The sequence below is a fragment of the Camelina sativa genome, chromosome 11, assembly GCF_030686135.1.
Source record: "Camelina sativa cultivar CO46 ecotype springtype chromosome 11, ASM3068613v1".
NCBI classification, from domain to species: Eukaryota; Viridiplantae; Streptophyta; class Magnoliopsida; order Brassicales; family Brassicaceae; genus Camelina; species Camelina sativa.
Genome location: NC_141890.1, coordinates 5,833,203 through 5,852,975, shown reverse-complemented (window position 1 = coordinate 5,852,975; position 19,773 = coordinate 5,833,203). Strand labels below are relative to the sequence as shown.

Here is a 19,773-nt window from a genome sequence, read left to right as displayed (position 1 = left end):
GGTATTGGCCCAGAATATAATCATTGCCGCCATTTATAACTAATTACTTAACAGTAACCGTTAGAACAAAGAAGCAATCTTACTAGTTGGAAAGAAAGAAAAAAAATCAGTAAGTTTCAAACATGAAAACATATGGATAAAAAAAGAAAAGAAAAAACATATGGATGAAAAGGATATATAATTAAATTTTACATTCGATGAAAACTGAAAAAGGCGGATGCATAGATCATAGATGCAAGACACTTGTGAATTGTGTGATATACCCAAAACTTTATTAAAATATACATATTCGAAAATTTTATACACCGTATATAAAATATTCGAATAATTATTTTCTTTTAATATAAAAATAATTTTCTGTTTGTTTTTTTCAACCCATGTATTAATTTAAATAATAAAAGTAGCTACCACCTTTCTCTGTCCCACTTTAAGATAAAGCTAAAGCATGGAAAAAAGCATGGGGAAAAAGTAAATATATGATATATAAAATAAAATAAATTTAAAGAAAGGAAATTAAAGGAACGAACAAAAGAGAGAGGAAAAAGACAAAATTAAATAACAAAAAAAAAATCCAAAAAAATTAACATCACATGTTATCAAATGAGATCAAAATTTAAGTTAGTTTTTTGAGTCTTCTTTCTCTTTCTCTTCTCCAAGAAAACTAAAACTACTTAAGTTAAAGAATCAAACACTTCTCCAAGTTTTTCCAAAGCCTCTCTGATTAGTAAACACAAAGAGATCTAGAGAGAGAGAGAGAGAGAGAGAGAGAGAGAGACAGATAGAAGAGGAGAGATAAGGTGATGAATAGAGGTGTGTTAGAGAGTTCGCCGGTTCAACAGCTGATGGCGGCCGGAAACCCTAATTGGTGGAACGTAAGCGGCGGGATGAGGCCACCACCACCGTTGATAGGTCATCAGCAGGCGCCGTTGCCGCCACATATGAATCCTAACAACAATTATCTGCGACCACGGATGATGCCGACTCTTTTGCCGCACTTCTTGCCCTCTCCGGCGACTTCTTCTTCCTCATCTTCTTCAACGTCTTTGCCTAATAACCCTAACATCTCTTCTTGGCTTGAAAGCAATGATCTCCCTCCAGAGTCTTGGAGCCTTAGCCAACTGCTTTTGTAACTCTCCTTCTCTCTTTCTCTCTCCCCCTCTATAAATATTCCAAAATGAAAATATTCTCTAGGCACATGACATGATCTTGTGTTACTCGAGTTCTAGTTCACTTCATGGCCTTATTTCTCGTGTGTTGCTACCTAATCTTGATTACTCTTTTGTTATGACATATATACGTGTATATATATATGTGTGTGTGTATTATAAGTATCAATCTAATATTTATGGATATTTTCTTTTAAAATTTAGGGGTGGATTGATGATGGGAGAGGAAGAGAGATTGGAGATGATGAACCATCATAATCATCATGATGAACAACAACACCATAGTTTTCAAGGAAAGATGAGACTGGAGAATTGGGAAGAACAAGTGTTAAGCCACCAACAAGCTTCCATGGAGGCGGTTGACATCAAACAAGAGAGTAACATTAACAACAACAATGGTTATGTCATATCTTCGCCGAACTCACCTCCTAACAAATCTTGTGTTACAACAACCACAACAAGCCTCAATAGCAACGAGGATAACAACAACAACAACAACAACAACAATAATAATAATAATATGTTGGATTTCTCTAGCAATCACAATGGTCTTCACTTGTCCGAAGGGAGACACATTCCTCCGGATCGAGCCTCTGAGGTAACACTTCTTCCACATATCTTAGATATTTTCATGAACTACAGCAAAAAAAAAACTATTAATATATAATGCTGTATATTGAGAGAAAATTCGGAAATAAGGTCTAATTTATATCCAAAGTAGTAAACACATCATATACTATGAAAAAGTGAAATCTAAAACGTCATTTAAAAAGAACAAGACAAACTAAGTCTTATTTTAAGGTTTGAAACTAAATTCAATACGCAACCAGAATAAGTTTTGCTATGAATTTTTTTGATTAATGACTAATTGATCTTTGTTTTTTGTTTGTTATCTATATTTGTGATGAAGTGTAACAGCGTAGACATTGGTGGGTCTACTAATAAGAAGCCAAGGCTTCAACCTTCTCCTTCGTCACAATCAACCCTCAAGGTAACTAACTGATTAAATCAATGAAACTTTAGTTAGCTTACATAACGTTTTCTCTATATATAAATTATCTCCCTGACATCATAATAACAAAACAAAAACACAAACACAAAGGAGAACAGAAGAAGCAAACAAAACAGAATGGGCACAGAATAAGCTGTGTGGTTTTTGTGTTTTGTAACTCTTTTGTTCTCTCTTGTTTTGTCTTCTTCTTCCTTCTTCATTATTCCTTTTCTCTCTTTCTTTCATAAAAATCAAACTTAATTCAGTCTCAACATTCTTCTTAGATATTATATATTAAATCTATAGAATATAGACACATACTGAAACGTAGAAATGGAGTGACTCGTATTACTTTGGATTCGATGATATAATGTTAATTAAGAACACTATTGAAAGTACAATATTATTACTTACTAAGTAAGCACGTTTTCCTCTATGCATGGTAATTAGTAAAAAAATATAACCACACATGCACATCTACTGTATATAGAAAGCTTTTACTTTATGGTATTAATTAATCTATGGTGATAATTAAAGGTGAGAAAGGAGAAATTAGGAGGCCGAATCGCAGCGCTTCATCAGCTAGTATCTCCATTTGGAAAGGTAACGATAAATTTAATTAACAAAGTATACATTTATTAATGCCGTCTTATATTCCCTTATCAAATCAACTTTTTAACATCAATATTGGAGATATTTTTAGTTTCATTTTTGTTAATCTAAATCATTCTTCTTCCCTTTTTACCCATCTTTTGCAGACTGACACAGCCTCAGTCCTGTCGGAAGCTATTGGATACATTAGATTCCTTCAGAGTCAAATTGAGGTGTGACTCGTCTTTTCCTAACTCTCAATATTCTCACTTTGCTTTCAGTAAAAGAATAATTAAAAATGCTAAAATGATTAACGTCTAGGAAATTACAATGTGTCAGAGAAATCCAAGTGATTAATTACTAATAAGTTAATTATTCGGACTTTTATCTAGTTCACCTTTTCTATCTCAAAACCATTTGCTTTATATCACATAGTTTTGGTAAACAGTTCTCCGACTGTAAATTTCCTGATTAGTGAAAATCAATCTCCAAGTAATATCACTAGATTAGCATATATTAGTTACAGTTACAGTGTATGAACACCATTATACTACTCATTGATCGACGAAAATTATAATGATGGTGAAAGGACACTTATATTATAAAGAGATAATAAAGTTAGTATAAAGTTTTGTTCTCTCCATGTTAAGTAATACTTGATTGATGTGATTATATATAAAGTATTTATGTTGTTTTTTGCAACTGTCGCAGGCTCTGAGTCATCCATACTTTGGTACGACTGCCTCCGGAAATATGAGGCACCAACAACATGTAAGCACCAAATTTCATTTACATACTGATATATACACACAGATCATCACGCTATATATAGTGTATACACAATACTAATTTTTCTCATTTACTTTACTAATTCTCTTTTAAACTTTGGTTTTTATGAATAGTTGCAAGGAGATAGGAGTTGCATATTTCCTGAGGACCCTGGTCAGGTACGTCGTCCATTTATTTTGGGTCAACATAATTATAATCACCATACTTTTTATTGGATCAATTGAATCCAAAATCTAAAATGTGGACAGCTTTAGTTTCCAAAATTTTATCCCTTTTCTACTGTTTTCTTTAAAGTAAAGTTGAATTATATTAAAAGATGCAGTGGCCAGCTTTTTTTCACCCTCCCTTACATTATTATAACCAACAAAGTTCGTTAAAACCAACAAAGTCACTAAATTTATTTAAATATTTAACTTTTCCTCCTTATTTGTTTAATTGTTTTCGTCATATAAGTGCATTTTAAATTCCTTTGGCGGTCTTTTATATATGCCTTTTCTCAGGAAAAATTCAATGAAATATTTTCTCTTTATGACTAATTAGCACTATTTCACTGCATTTCCTGTATAATATGATTAACAGTGTATACACGGAACCTCTTTATATGAGTCAGGGTGTTAAAATATGTGTTAACTTTGTTATAATCAATGCTACACATCTTAAGTGACTTATTTTATATTTTTGTGACATGGTTTTAGCTGGTGAATGATCAGTGCATGAAGAGAAGAGGAGCTTCGTCTTCGTCGACGGACCATCAAAATGCAAATGAAGAACCTAAGAAAGATCTGAGAAGTCGAGGTTTATGTCTTGTTCCAATCTCATGCACACTCCAAGTAGGCAGCGACAACGGTGCCGACTATTGGGCTCCAGCACTCGGCTCCGCCAGTTTCCACTGAACCAAATGAAACTATGCCACGTGGAATTCTAGAAAGTTGATATAACATCACGAGCAGTCAGTCTACTGAGAAAACAACAAATTGAGTTTCCAAGGCTGATTGCTCATGATGCTATACAAATCAAGTACTTCGTTTAAAACTTTGCTAGAGAATTTGCGTTTGGCGTTTCATCATTTGATATGTTATCAGATGATATGACCAAGTGATCAATTTATGTTCTTAGGATACTGTTTGTATTTTTGGTTACCGGTTAATTGTAATTTGTGGTTAAGTACTTATTCTAATTACTTCCACTTGGTTTGTATTGTTTGTTTTGCTATTATACTCTATAACTATAATTAATATGTCTATTTTGTGGATATATATATATATATACAACAAAACATTAAAAAGAAAAATAATGCACGAAAATATGGTGAAAATATCGACTTAAGTTATGCGTAGATCTTAATTTATGTAAGACGGTAATTATAATAACTAAGATTTCACCCGCGGTACACCGCAAAACTAAATTATAAATTATTGTATTTTAAAGAATACTTTTTAAATTATTTAGTTATCAAATTCTCAATTAGTTAACTTTTGTCTAATTAATTTATAATTTTGTTTAGTATTTTATTTTTTTTGAATATTAAGAATGTGTTATAGTATGTATAATATTTTGTAGTTCATATACTAAATAATTTATAAGTTAATTTTCAAAATTATGACTACAAATCTATAGTATATATGAGATAAACTAATAGTTTTAGTGTTGGTTTCATAGTCCGAATCCGCCATGCTAGGCAGGTCAGACAACATGTTCAAAGATTTTTAATCCGCAAAAACTTATCATATGAAACCCATAAAAGTAAAAATTAGTTTTAAATACGTTGAGATCAATGCATTGAGATAAAAAATCTTGGCCACAGATCTTCCTCCAAGATCGAAAATCAATTCGTTTATTGATTAGACCGATTGTTAAGTAAATTTGTGTATGGAGAAAATATTGTTTTGTAAAATTGAAAACTTAATATTAATTAAAATAATTATAAACTTAATATTTAATATTAAAGAGAATGCTTCCAATTGTTTTGGAAATTTATTTAAGATGGGAAATTTTGTTTTCAAAAATAGAAACTTAATATTAATTAATTAAATAAAAAAACAAATTAATAATTAATACTAATGACATGCTTGTAAATATGTATGAACTTCAAAATTTATTTTATAAATATCTTCAAAAATGTATATTTAGATGAACCTGAATAGAAGAAACTCACCATATATAAATATATAAAAAAAAAGCAAAAACAGTTCAGAAATTGGGAATTATATTATTGTACGTCACTTCATAGGTGAATTGGAGGAGGATCTCAGTAACAAAGAAAATAAGAAACAAAATATTATCACTTTGATCATTTTATTCTTTAATTAAATGATGATTCACTTCTTGTCTTTGGCGTGAAGATCACCGAAGAACTTCTGAGGGTTGCTCAAAAGCAACTTTCGAGATGTGCTGATCTCCACCAGATCCAGGTGAAACCATCGTTTTACCCACATCGGAAACGCTACTGGAACCACCGCTTCTGCCGCTCGTACCGAAATTCTTGGTTGCATCAGGTTTGGAGTTCTTCGCGTCCATGGCTTGATTTTTTGGTTTGGAAACTAAGGCTTGAATGGTGATTGAAAAGACGGGAAGTTTTTGTATAAAAAGGAAAATCCGCATTAATTACATCATTCATGTCATTTGTATTAATTTGCGGTTTTGTAAAAAACAAAAAAGGAAAACCGCATTAATTATTTGTACTGTCGTATTTAATGAAAACGCCCCACCAGTAAACTTTATCCAGGTATGGTGCGTATCACCATAAATCCTCTTTTCCTTTTCTTTCATTTATTTATAATTATAAAAGTGATACATTAATACTTGTCTAAATGTGTATTAAAAGAAGGTTTGTGTTAAATAATAAATTGTTTTTGAGTTAAAAACAAGATGCTTATGCAAGAAATAATTGTATTACAAATAACAAAATAAATAAAAATAATTTACATATGTTGTAAATAAGAAAAAAAAGTTAATTATTTATAAATATATATTTTTAGTTGTGCATAAATATGTACATAAAAGTTATATTTTAGTTTAAATAAATTTGATTATTTTTCATCAATACAAATTAAACCATTAATGTATAATTAACTGATTTAATTTTTTTTATAAAAATTATAGTTTTCTCTAGAACAAAATTATGTTTAAATCGATGTATTTCTTCACTATTTTAATGAACACAAATTTACATGATTAATTTAAAATAATTTTTGGTTTTTAAAGTTTATAAATAATAGATGGAATTACTTTTTCATTGACAATAAAGACAATTTAATTTATGATATATTTGTTTATAATGTTTATTTATAATATGTATTTATAATATATAATTATATTAAAAACAATAAAAAAAATAAAAAAATTATATTAGTTATTAACAAAATAATAAGAAATCCGTACCGCAAATAGTTTTTTACCAATCAAACATTATTTTGTACCGCATATTTTACATAAACCACACTTGTTCCGCAAATTCTTTTGTCCCGCATGTACCACAGTTCAACCGTACTGCACTATCAAATCGTTTGTCCCGTATAACCAAATTCGCAGTTACGATTTGGACGTTGGTTATGGAATTATGGTGTGAATCGTGAAGTAAACAGATAAAGGATTGTATTATTTATATCACAATTCACAAGTGTAACATCACAAACTAATGGTCAAACTGGCATGGAATGTAATTACCGATGTTGTCTCTATTTTCATGTAAATTGGTGTAGCATTTTCTCGTAAACGTGCGTTCATTTAAAAAACTGTTTTGACTTTGAATAACGAAGTTCACATTTAATTGAAAAGTTAAAAAAGCCCGTTGACAAAAAAAGAAGTTAAAAAGCCCAATTTAACAAAGTCGGCCCATAGCGAACCCCAACAAATAATCTTTGTCCAATCATCGCTTCACGCGCTTATTTTCTTAAGAAAACGTATTAACGTTACAGCAGTTATTGTGGTGACTATCGTCGAAGGTATGCCTATCAGCCTATCTTTGACTTACATTGGAAACCAGTTTATGTCGAACTGAACAAAGTAACAAGAAAATTCGAAATGAAAAACCAAAATATTAAGTACCAGAAAGAAAAAAACGTATACTATATGATTGATATACTTTCTCTTTTGCAGTGGATCATATTATTGAGGAACATAATATAGTGGATATTGGGATTTATCCATAACGCCCGATCCAACAACAAATTATTATATTGATCAAATACAGTGTAGGCCCTGCGGGCCCTGACCTAAAGCCCGTAAAGCAGCGCCAGAATATATTAATGATTTAAGGGGCATCAATTTTCAAAAAGTTGTGGTGGTACAGTGGTTGGGCACGTCTTTATACTCCTTCAGTGTTACGAGTTTGAACCTGTATGTACCAGTTTTTGCAACTTTTTTTTTCTAGTGTTCATTAATGGGCAAAAAAAAAAAATTTGCTTTAGGCAGCAAAATTGGTTGGGCCGGCACTGATCAAATAGATAACAAATAAAAGTTTTTGATTAAATGTATTTCTATTTTAAAATATATTGTAATCTTTAGAGAATATTTAGTTATTGTTATTTTGTGAAGAAAAATTAGGGATTATCTTTGTAACTTAGTATAATTTAAAGAGTAGTTTGCTCTGGTTTCATGTTTGTTGTAATAACCTTGACTCACCAGCATGGTTTACACCAATGATGGTTGTTGCTGTTGTTTGATATCTATAAAATGTACTTCATCTCTTTTAAAATATAAGATGTTTTAGCTAAAACATGCGTAATAAAGAATTTCTATCTTAAAAAAGTTTACCTAATCAAAAACAAAACTACATAAAATAAATAATAAAAAAATATAAAATTGTCTAGAAAATTAAAATTATAAGATGAAACAAACAAAAACCTCTAAAACATTTTATATTATGAAACAGAATACTTTGGAAAAAAAAAACAGATCTGGCCTTGACCTAAAGCCCAAATTATTGTATAAATTTAAAAGGCATCACAATCGACAAAACTCTAAAATTCCAGGTTTTGTGTTTCCTCATGACTTCTTTTATATTTTTGTGACATGGTTTTCGCTGGTGAATGATCGATCAGTGCATGAAGAGAAGAGGAGCTTCGTCTTCGTCAACGGACAATCAAAATGCAAATGAAGAACCTAAGAAAGATCTGAGAAGTCGAGGTTTATGTCTTGTTCCAATCTCATGCACACTCCAAGTAGGCAGCGACAACGGTGCCGACTATTGGGCTCCAGCACTCGGCTCCGCCGGTTTCCACTGAACCAAATGAAACTATGCCACGTGGAATTCTAGAAAGTTGATATAACATCACGAGCAGTCAGTCTACTGAGAAAACAACAAATTGAGTTTCCAAGGCTGATTGCTCATGATGCTATACAAATCAAGTACTTCGTTTAAAAAATTTGCTAGAAAATTTGCGTTTGGCGTTTCATCATTTGATATGTTATTAGATGATATATGACCAAGTGATCAATTTATGTTCTTCTTAGGATCCTGTTTGTGTTTTTGTTTACCGGTTAATTGTAATTTGTGGTTAAGTACTTATACTAATTACTTCCACTTGGTTTGTATTGTTTGTTTTGCTATTATACTCTATAACTATATAAGTATATAATTAATATGTCTATTGTGTGGATATATACAACAGAACATTAAAAGGTAAAAATAATGCCAGAAAATATGAAAAAGGTTCATCCTAATTTTTCTCTTCCAGGCACGAACATCGAGGCGCCGTTTCAACCATCCTCCTCCGACGCCGGTGGGTTTTCTGCTCGCCGGCATCGGGAAATCTCGATTCTTGTTTCTCTTTCAAGCTTCTACTATCCCTTGACCTCAATCTCCATTTTTTTTTCCTCTTTTTTAGCTCCTTTTTACTCGTTACAAACCCTTACCGAAGAACCCAAACGGCGACAAAGGCTTGTTCATCTCCGAAGCTAGACGGAGGTGGAGAACGACAATCTCTACCCTCTGGGACACTATCAGCCTGTCCGCTGGGAGTTTCAGAGTCCCCCTGTTCCTCATTGCCCAGATCCGAAGTTCGACTCGCCTCTGTAGAACTTCCTCCTTCCTCACCACCCGAGTCTTGCGCGACAAAGACGACGGCAACGGCTAGTGATGAGTTTTACAGCGTTGCGCTTTTCCTCCGAGAGTGGTCCCCCGACTCTTCTCCCTGTTACCGCCGTACAAATGGTGATCCAGATTATCCTTCTCTAAAGTACAGGTTTGCTCTTAATCACCCTTTGTCTACCCTTAGCCAACATAGGTGGTGTTCCCTGAAAGCTTTTGTCCGAAGACTGCAAATAGCTCCTAACATACCTTGGTTACTCTGGTTATACAAACAATTTTTGAGAACCCTGCCATTAGTTTCACCTAGCTTTATGGAATATGAGTTTATAAGCTTCACATTGAAAGGTTGTTTCTGCCAAACTCTTATGTCTATGAGAACCTTTCCTAGTGAAACATCTAGGATTCATACTCATGTTGTGAAAGGCTTGAAGAAGTTTGGCATTATGATCATGTCGCTTAAGAGCGGTGAATACCGAAGCTTCTTCAGCCCTTGTTTCACATACCCGGTTCCTGATCCCACTTATGTGCTTTTTAACCTCTTATGGGATATGTTTTATACACTCAAGAGCTTGGAACCTAAGCTTCACCCACCCTTTTTCAAACAAACCTTGTTCGTGTTGTCCAAAACTAAATCGACCAAGCCTACTCTGCATTTTCTTTGGTCTTACTGGCTACATGCTTTGTGTGGATTTCTTAATCTCCTTGGCCAAGGCCCCCAAGTGAGAGGAACCCACCTGTATTGTTACAGTTTGACCTTTATCATTGGCATATGGCTTTAGTTTTCCTTGGAAGATCTGTTTGTATTGGCATAAAGTCTTATGGTCTATCGCCCTGCTCTCCAATTTACTCACTCAACGACTTCAAGTCATTCTACTTCAGTACCTCCTCAGCTCTCAGACCCTATGGATTGAAGACTACCCTAGGTCCAATGGAAGATACCTTCTGACCTGGGCTCTACACCATCCTACCTTGGACCCTACAACCATGGTCCCCAGAATCTCTGCCATCGCACTTCTAGTGTACCTCGTCTTGGCTTGGATCCTTCTACAACGTCACTACAAGAAACGAGGTTGATTGGGTCATTTATTTTGCTTGATTACATCAGTTTTTGATTGATGCAAACGAAATTACATCGGTTGTTTAAGTGACTCTGATATTGATGATTGTAATACTTTGGGTCAGTTTAAACAATTGATGCAACTATTTCCATCAATTGATGGAATTGATGTTAACTTGTGTCACTTGAATAAATGAAGTTAATTTTAATATCAATTAGTATAACTGATATAAATATTTGTAGCGGTTATGACAATTGATGTTAAATATTTGTATCAATTTTTCTAATTGATGTAATAATTGTATCAATTATAAATAAGTGACATTAAATTTACTGTCAGTTTTTATTAGTGATTGGAATAATAGTTTCATTTATCATGAACTGATATTAATTTTTGTATCACATGTAAACGACACTGATGTATTGGTTTTGGGTCATTTTTTTAATCGACCATAAATGATTTACATCATTTGTAAATGATATTAAAAGTTTTTTTAAATTAAATTATATACAGAATTAAAATATGCATAATATACATATTAGTATCTTAATTGCAAATCATTATATTAGTGCAAATTCCAAGACAAATAATCCACTACAACACATCGTCTAAATTTATAAAACAGAAATCCTAAGAGAAGTTTAAACTAATAAAAGTAGAAAAAGATGAAGATATGTTTATAACAAAGATATGTCAACTAACTCCATGCCCATTGCCTGAAAATCCATTGTTGTTCCGACCATTGACGTTTCGGCCATTAGTATTCCACTGTTGCCATTCAGACGATTGACGTTCAGAGCCATTGATGTTCAGACCATTGACGTTCATGCCAATTTCATTCATACCATTGACGTTCAAACCATTGCCATTCTGGTTTTCATTGAATTCATTTCCTCTTTCCTAAAAAGAAACATATATCACCAAAAACCCAATGTATTGCTCATTTATAAACATGAGTTCTCCACAAATTTAAAACTTAGAAAGTTATATTTACCTGAGAAGATGAAGAGCTTATTATATTCGCATAAGTTGCCCATGTAGGTGCCTAAAATATTAATACAAATATTAGAGTTAAAACAACTACAAATTATTGATGCCACATAATCTGTAAGGAAAAGAATATCATAACATATACCTGATCGCTAGTAGTTGTACTCAACAGCTGTTGTAAGATTCCTGTCAGATTTTTAACATTATTCTCTAATGATGCCATCTTTGTTCTCATCTGAACAACTTCAGCATTCTCAGCCTCAGTTCTTGCTGCCGTAGAGCGCTTGAAAAACTTTGAGGGAGTAGGTCCACGACCAACACAACGTACTCTACCAGAACGCTCTGGACCAAACACTCGAGAATATTCATCATCCAAACTAGCTGGCATATTGCTTGTGACTTGCGTTGATGGATTTTGGGTCATCAAAATTCTTAGCTCATCCTAGCAATTGCAATTAATATATCAAGAACATGTACAGTCAAACCACAAGTAAATCCATAGAAAATACAATCTCACATGTTTATAATATCGATAACTATAAAGCTTGCTAACCATCTACGTTACCCAAAACACTAACAAAGAATATTATTAAAAAGCAGGAAACTAACCGCATGCCTTTTAGCCTCCTTAGTTACGAAATTTCCATCAGATTTCTTGCAAGTCTCGATGAAGAATTCTGCTCGGCATGGTGTTTTTCCAGTCACATTTTTCTTTATTCAAAAGCACATGTAAAATCATCAAACAATGTTAGTTCCTCCTGTTTACACATACGATACAATAAAGGGTGACAAGACGATAAAAACAACTAACTAACACTTACATAACAAGTAATTAAAAGTAGAAGAGAACTCAAGAAACATATACCAAACAACTGACATTAATGATTGGTTACTCACAATTTCACGTCTTTTTCTAGCAAAACTCTTTCTCCCACATGAATGAGGCATGGTATGGTTGCTTCGGCTTTTGATGTTTCGATCTCGTACTCTCTTGAATCAAATGTTGACAAGATGTTATTTTAAGCTAAAATAGCATTTAAATATATTAATAATCAGTATAAAAACTATACCCTCCACTTATCAGTGAACCTCGTGGTAACAAAGTCATGCCATTGGTCTTCAGGTATATCAGTAGGACGATTCTCCAATGTTTGAGCTTGATCATTTTGTTTATAATCTCTCCAAAGACGCAATTTTAAATCTTTACACCTGCTTCCTAGTACACCAATCACATAATCCTTTCTTGTCTCAGGATCATCAAACCAAAATTTGTTCTACAAAAATTACGAGAAGTTCTTGGTTAGCTATACTTGAAATGTATGACACACAATAATCCTTAACCCTTATTAAACGAAAAGAAATTTACAAAATGAAAGTGTTTACCTGGATTACTTCCCATGCCTTTGCTTTTTTGTGAGAACTGAACAATCTCCAATCACTGTAGTTAATGGGTAACAAGTTCACATCAGTACTCAGCTGACCTAACCATGATCCAAGTAAGCCTCCAGAATCTTCATCAGGTTGACCGCTATCTTCATCGAAGTGAACAATCACTTTACGATCTTGTAACTTCCAAACATCTTTGGTTGTCAGCATTTGGTCTTCTATGTTGTTATCATGATCTATTTTAACAAGTAGAGCCCATACATTAAATATATTCACATTTGATATACGTAGTAATTTAGTAAAATTCCTTAGTAATATATAAAGAATCTAAGCACGTCAAAACTAGAGAGTCATTTTTCACAAAACTTATGAATAACAAAGTACTATATAAAGAATTACCTATCAATTGAATTTTCCATTTGTAACTTTTGCATTCCTGAGCAAGTCGCGGAGGAGAACTGTAAACCTGCTCCAAGTACTGCAAATCTTCTGGTGCTTGTGTCTCTGATTCGGTGAACTGCACTGAATCACTCATCCTGGAAAAAAATAAAGAAACATGTAAGTAACTGATGGAAAGAAAAGGTTCATAATGAGATTGAGAGGAAAACATCAATACAATATACAAGAGTCATATTTATATGATGCTTCAATCAGTCTCCAGAGATGCGGTGGAGGCTGAATTATCTGGATCTCCCATGTCATATAAATCTCTAGGCTGAACAGTAACAACAAACTCCCATTCTTTCTCGTGTGAGTCTTCAACGTAATATACCAGTCTTGCTTGTGAAGCCAATATATATGGCTCATCATCATGATCATCCCCTGTGTGTAACAAGCGTGAAAAATTAACCATCTGATGACCGTAGGGATCTGCTTTATATCCTCGTTCATTGCGAGTATCAACCCATTTGCATTTGAATAATACAACTCTAAAAGTCTCATAATAGTTCAGCTCTATAACTTCAACTAATTTTCCGTAGTAAGCTACATCTCCTGCTCTAGGGTTACAATCACGAGAGCTTGCATAACTCATTGTTTCAGCAGCCACATAAACACCGCTATTTTGTGTTTTAAGACTATCTTCTCTTGATATTGTGCGAAATTTAAAGCCATTGACATTGTAGGCTGTATACTTCACAACCTTATCAGATGGACCTAGAGCTAAGCACCGTAAATCTTCTGTGATATCATCAATGTCATTCTTCTCAACTCTCTCTTTGACCCATTTTGCAAAATTTATGTGTATTTCTCTGTCAATATCAAGAGCACGGCTTCTCCTATTCCGACGAGATTGCTTTCTTGCTAGATCAGTTCTGAATTTCCTATATACACAACTATATTAGCTTCTACAACAGAGAAGATAAAGACGATATATCCACATTGTCATTGAATGATACAAACTTACTCTCGTAAGTGATCAAGAAGTCGACAATTGACCAATATGTGTCGATGGGCTTGCAATCTCTCCACATAAGTAAGAGTATGAACATGGCCTGCTCCAACAAATCTACCGGAATTTGGAAAAATAACTCCAAGTTCAGAGTTTGGTCTAATACTGTTGTTAACTGTAGGATGATCATCAACCCGGTTTCTCTGATTAAATCTTGTCTCAATATCATCAAGATACATTGAGCAAAATGTCAAACACTCATCAGCTAAATATTGCTCACATATGGAACCCTCTGGTTTAGCACGATTACGAACATATGATTTGAAATGTCCAAGTAACCTGCAGATGAGTGAATCAAGTCCTAGTCAGATGACTGAATGGCCAAACATATTTGTATATCTAACTTATATCCAGCTGAAAGAAAATTCACCTCTCAATCGGATACATCCAACGAAATGGGACAGGTCCACCTTTCTTAGCCTTCTCAGTGAGATGTACTATTAAATGTACCATCACTGTAAAAAATGATGGAGGGAATAACATTTCCATTTGACATAGAGTCAGCACAATACGCTCTTGTAATTTATCAAGACCATCCTTATCGAGGACTTTTGCAGATATATCACGGAAAAAGTGACATATCCCAACAATGGCCGAAGTCACTTCTTGTGGCAGTAAGTTCTGAATAGCAATTGGCAGCAAATCTCTCATTATCACATGACAGTCGTGACTTTTTAAGCCAGATAACTTTTTGTTATTAAGATCAACACACGTTGAAATATTGGAAGCATAACCATCAGGAAATTTCACATTTTTCAAAACATTTAGAAAAATGTCTTTTTCATGATTACTCAGAGTAAAACACGCTGCCTGATACTTCTCATTATCATCAGGCCACAAATCAGGACGTATACCAAGCTCCCGAAGATCTTTTCTAGCACTAAGATTATCTTTTGACTTGCTTTTATCATCCAAAACTGTGTTGACTAAATTGTCCAACACATTCTTCTCTATGTGCATGACATCCAAATTGTGTCGTATCATAACATATTTCCAATAAGGCAAGTCAAAAAGTATACTCCGTTTCTTCCATTGTTGACCATCACGTCTTTGGATGTCACTTCGATCTCTCTTTCTCCCAACTTGACTAACTCTCTTGCCAAAAGTAACATTCACGTTTTCAAGTTGATGCAGTACTATAGAACCTGATGGTGTAATTGGTGGAGATCGGGTATCTATTGTTCCATCAAAATCAGCCATATTGTGCCGATAACTATGATCTAAAGGAAGAAAACGACGATGACCCATAAAACAATGCTTTTTCCCATGGCGTAACCGTCGACCGTTGGCATCATAGTTACAACTTGGACATGCTAATGCTGTATATGTGTTCCAACCAGACAAATTTCCAAGTCCAGGAAAGTCACTAACTGTCCACATAATGGCTGCTCGCATGTCAAACATCTGATTTGAGGAAGCGTCTAGAGTCTTGATCCCATCAAACCACAATTCTTTCAACTCTTTGACAAGTGGCTGCAAATAGACATCAATATCATTGCCAGGCATTTGCTTTCCAGGAATAATCATAGACAGGATCATTGATGTTTGATTCATACATATCCACGGGGGAAAGTTATACGGAAATAAGATCACTGGCCAAATGCTATAACTTGTACTCATTGTACCAAATGGATTAAAACCATCAGAAGCCAAGCCAAGTCGAACATTTCTTGGGTCACATGCAAATTCAGGATATTGTAGATCAAATGCTTTCCAAGCCTCTCCATCTCTGGGATGTCTAAGCTTACCATCATTGTTACTATCAGTTGCATGCCATCTCATGTCAGTAGCAGTTTTTGACGACATAAACAAGCGCTGTAGACGTGGTTTCAAAGGGAAATAACGCAAAACCTTTGCAGGTAGTTGTTTCCTTTTCTTTTCTGATCCAGCTTGCTCATTACTTGCAGAATTATTTTTCTTCCATCTAGATGTTTCACAAACTACGCAAGTTTGTCTTTCTGCATTCTCTTCCCAGTACAACATGCAGTTATTTGGGCAAGCATGAATGGACGTGGATGTCAAACCTAACTTGCGAATAACTCTTTTCATATCATTGAATGAATCTGGTAATTTTGCATGTGCAAATGCTTCCTTAAGCAAATCAAGAATCATAGATATCCCTTTGTCGCTGATTCCACACATGACTTTGATATGATACAGCTTTAGCAGAAATGATAACTTAGTGAAGTTATTACATCCTTCATATAGCTCTTGATTAAAATCAGCCATCAACTCTTCAAAACCTTCTCCCCTTTCAAAGTGTTCCCTTGAAGATTCTGGTCCATCTATGTTCGTTGCTTGGTCAGACGAACCAGATCCATCACATGCATTCATATTGACATCTGGGAAGATGTCATCCAATAGATTCGAAGTAGAAGTAAACTCAACTGGAGCATTGTTTACTGGAGGATTGTTTACTGGAGAAGGCATTTCTGTGGTAGTCCCTCTGTTCTCAATCTCCTCTCCATGTAATACCCAGTTAGTATAAGAACTTATAAAACCATAACACATCAAATCTCCTTCAATGTCTTGCTTCGACTTGGATTTAGCTAGAGAGCAGCGATTACACGGACATTTCATCATTTCTGCCTTTGATTTACCAAAGGCAAAATCCAAAAAATTCTTCACTCCTAATATATAATCTTGAGACAAACGATGTTTTCTTATCCATGATTTGTCCATGACAAACCTAAAAAGAATCATGTATTCTTTTTAACAAGAAACTTAATTTCTATTGCAAAACAAGATCACGAGAAGCTAAACTAGATTTAGTATTCTCCACGACAGAAAACGCCAGTGGAGAAAAAAAATTAAAAAATCAAGAATTGAGGATTAACTTCTATCAGGATAAACGACATTCAAACAATGAAATAATTTTTGTGATATAACCTTAATCTGCAATTTTGATAGTACTTGCGGCATGAATCCTTAACTAATCAACAATTCACAAATAAATTCTCAGATTTCAAAGCCACACAACCATGAAATCGGATTTCAAAGCCACATATACAACAATTTAATTCTCCAAACCATTCTAAAATTCTCTACTTTTTCAACCACAAAAGAATTAGTAAATTAAAAACACAAGTGTATAGTAGTTACCTTGTTTGCAGTTGGCTTTCAGATTTTTTTCTCTCCTTCTCCCAGAAAGCTGTAGAAACCTTAGTGAAAATAATATTGTGAACAAATCATGACCAACTAATAAATCCTTCGATCGTGGTATACTCCCGCTTCAGAAGACCCAAAAAAAAATTCATAGCGGGAATATAAAAAGATCGGGGAAAAGATTAATGTTTATCAAAAGATCGTCATTTATATATATGTTTGTTTAAAAAATATATCAAACGAAGCTAAATAACCGCACACAATTGAAAATAACCAATGTAAATGAATAAAATAAAATTAATTTTTAGAGCTAAAATATATTTAAGGAATTGATATAAGTTAAACAGAAAAATGTGATGAATCCATATTCCAAACGTGGCCGCATCTGTGGGGATTATGCGCTCGAAAATACATTACCAACACATGCAATTCATCTGGGCAGCTGTTCGTGACACTACAGCTCTGAAATTTATCCAAAACTAGCAAAAAATACATAGAGCGAATAATTATTGATATAAAATGCTTAAAATTGGAAGCGGCTTTTTACAAAAAAAAAAAAAAAAATGGAAGCGGCAAGGTTTTTTAGGAGAAGACGAGTTGCAGACAGGTTAATGAAGGTGGTGACGAGGAGATGACAGTTTTGTCCCTCATTAGAGAAAACAAATTGGAAAATAAAATATATGATGAAATTGGATTTAGGTATCGAACCCAGTCTATCACATTGGATATGAGTATCTCTACCAATTGACACAATTAAACTTTATATAAGACTTTCGTCATCATAGTATATCTCTATTTGTGATGAAATTTCTTATGAATAATTAAATAGATTACATGTCTATGAATAACCAATTTTCGTTAATTAATTGTATATGTCGACGATTATAAAGGACACGAATTCAGATTAAGTGGCATCAAATTATGTATCAGTTTTAAAAATTGAAACTATGTTTACATCGTTTTTCTATTGATATTAAAAAGTTTACCAGATATATCAATTATTTAACTGATGCAAATTTATATATTTGTGTTGATTTGTTTCTAAGTGACGTAAACTAATATGGATTAACGTCAATTTTATTTAACTGACCCTAAATAGTAAATGATTACGTCAATTTTATGTAACTGACGTCAAATCAGCCGCTACTTACCTCAATTATTTTAAACGTCACTAAACCACATATTTAGCATCACTATTTATTAAGTGATTCAAAATGAAGTCGTTTAATTTGTTGACGTAATATTAGTGATGCTATAAGCCTCGTTTCTTGTAGTGCGTCTACGCCCCTTTTTGACCTTGACAATTCTGTCATCATTTCACTCGATGATGATCTTTCGAGTATCCATGATCTCCCATGTTTCTATCTGCTTCACTGCATTTGCTCTATAGCTCTCATGGTGTTCACTTCGAAGTCTTTTATTTTTTTGTTTATGGTATTGGGGAATACCTACTCTTATAACTCTTTAAACTTTGGGATCTTTGGATCTCCACCTTGTACCTTGATTTGATTTGAATGAATGAAACATATGTTTGTCCAAAAAAAAAAAAAAATGCCAGAAAATATGGTGAAAATATCAATTTAAGTTATGAGGATTTTTTCATTCGCCTTTTTCATGTGTAGTTCTTAATTTATGTAAAAGAACGTAATTATAATAACCTGAATAGAAAAAAAATCACTAAAAAAAAAAGCTCAGAATTTGTGAATCATATTTATTGATAATTATTGTACTTCACTTCATGGGTGAACTGGATCGGAGGATGTTCTCACTTATAACAAGAAGGAAATAAGAAACAAAATGTTATCACTTTGACCATATAATTCGTCACTTAAATAAAGATTCACTTCTCTTTGGTGTGAAGATCTTCTCTTTGGTGATCTTCTCTTTGGTGTGAAGATCATTAAAGAACTTCTTAGGGTTGCTCTCAAAAACATCCCTCGATATGTGTTGATCTCCACAAGATCCAGGTGCAACCATCGTTTTACCCACAACGAAAACGCTACCGGAACCACCGCTTCCGCCGCTCGTACCGAAATTCTTGGCTGCATCAGGTTTGGAGTTCTTCGCGTCCATGGCTTGATTTTTGGTTTGGAAACTAAAGCTTTGGACTTTAGTTATGGTGAAGTAAACTGTTAAGGGGTTGTATTATTTATATCACAATTCACAAGTGTAACATCGCAAACTAATGGTCAAACTGGCATGGAATGTAATTACCG

General features: G+C 33.6%; 2 protein-coding genes across 7 annotated transcripts; one reads left to right on the top strand and one right to left on the bottom strand.

Moving 5' to 3' along the window:
* Positions 1-527: 527 nt before the first annotated feature.
* On the top strand, positions 528-4,791 carry LOC104721964 (transcription factor bHLH68). 2 transcript variants are annotated; one of them, XM_010440043.3, is made up of 8 exons: positions 528-1,126; positions 1,371-1,764; positions 2,077-2,157; positions 2,695-2,760; positions 2,916-2,981; positions 3,460-3,519; positions 3,651-3,695; positions 4,233-4,791. In XM_010440043.3, the coding sequence occupies exons 1-8, from the start codon at positions 801-803 to the stop codon at positions 4,428-4,430; spliced, it is 1,236 nt and encodes a 411-aa protein (XP_010438345.2). In that variant the 5' UTR covers positions 528-800; the 3' UTR covers positions 4,431-4,791. The 2 variants fall into 2 exon arrangements, with proteins under 2 accessions (XP_010438345.2, XP_087327436.1); XM_087471310.1 differs by lacking the exon at positions 2,916-2,981 and having other exon boundaries at positions 591-1,126.
* Positions 4,792-11,164: 6,373 nt separating this feature from the next.
* On the bottom strand, positions 11,165-18,308 carry LOC104721962 (uncharacterized). Of its 5 annotated transcripts, none has more exons than XR_015572939.1 (12): positions 17,555-18,308; positions 14,823-17,141; positions 14,408-14,731; positions 13,626-14,324; positions 13,402-13,538; positions 13,000-13,238; positions 12,687-12,890; positions 12,514-12,606; positions 12,226-12,327; positions 11,762-12,058; positions 11,621-11,671; positions 11,165-11,526 (listed from the first exon to the last, which is right to left on the bottom strand). XR_015572939.1 is itself a non-coding variant. In XM_087476089.1 (12 exons), exons 4-12 carry the CDS (start codon positions 13,942-13,944, stop codon positions 11,320-11,322), a joined length of 1,656 nt encoding a protein of 551 aa, XP_087332215.1. In that variant the 5' UTR covers positions 13,945-14,324; positions 14,408-14,731; positions 14,823-17,141; positions 17,555-18,286; the 3' UTR covers positions 11,165-11,319. The 5 variants fall into 5 exon arrangements, 4 of the variants coding, with proteins under 4 accessions (XP_087332215.1, XP_087332216.1, XP_010438341.1 ...); XM_087476089.1 differs by having other exon boundaries at positions 13,619-14,324; positions 17,555-18,286; XM_087476090.1 differs by lacking the exons at positions 14,408-14,731; positions 14,823-17,141 and having other exon boundaries at positions 13,619-13,824; positions 17,555-18,290.
* Positions 18,309-19,773: the final 1,465 nt, after the last annotated feature.

Excerpts from the sequence above, each read along its gene's own strand:
- LOC104721964 (XM_010440043.3), top strand. The coding sequence starts at position 801 with ATGAATAGAGGTGTGTTAGAGAGTTCGCCGGTTCAACAGCTGATGGCG. Across the intron at positions 2,158-2,694 it reads CGTCACAATCAACCCTCAAG|GTGAGAAAGGAGAAATTAGG; the intron begins GTAACTAACTGA and ends TGATAATTAAAG. Across the intron at positions 3,696-4,232 it reads TTCCTGAGGACCCTGGTCAG|CTGGTGAATGATCAGTGCAT; the intron begins GTACGTCGTCCA and ends ACATGGTTTTAG.
- LOC104721962 (XM_087476088.1), bottom strand. The coding sequence starts at position 17,134 with ATGGACAAATCATGGATAAGAAAACATCGTTTGTCTCAAGATTATATA. Across the intron at positions 14,732-14,822 it reads TGGATGTATCCGATTGAGAG|GTTACTTGGACATTTCAAAT; the intron begins GTGAATTTTCTT and ends ACTCATCTGCAG.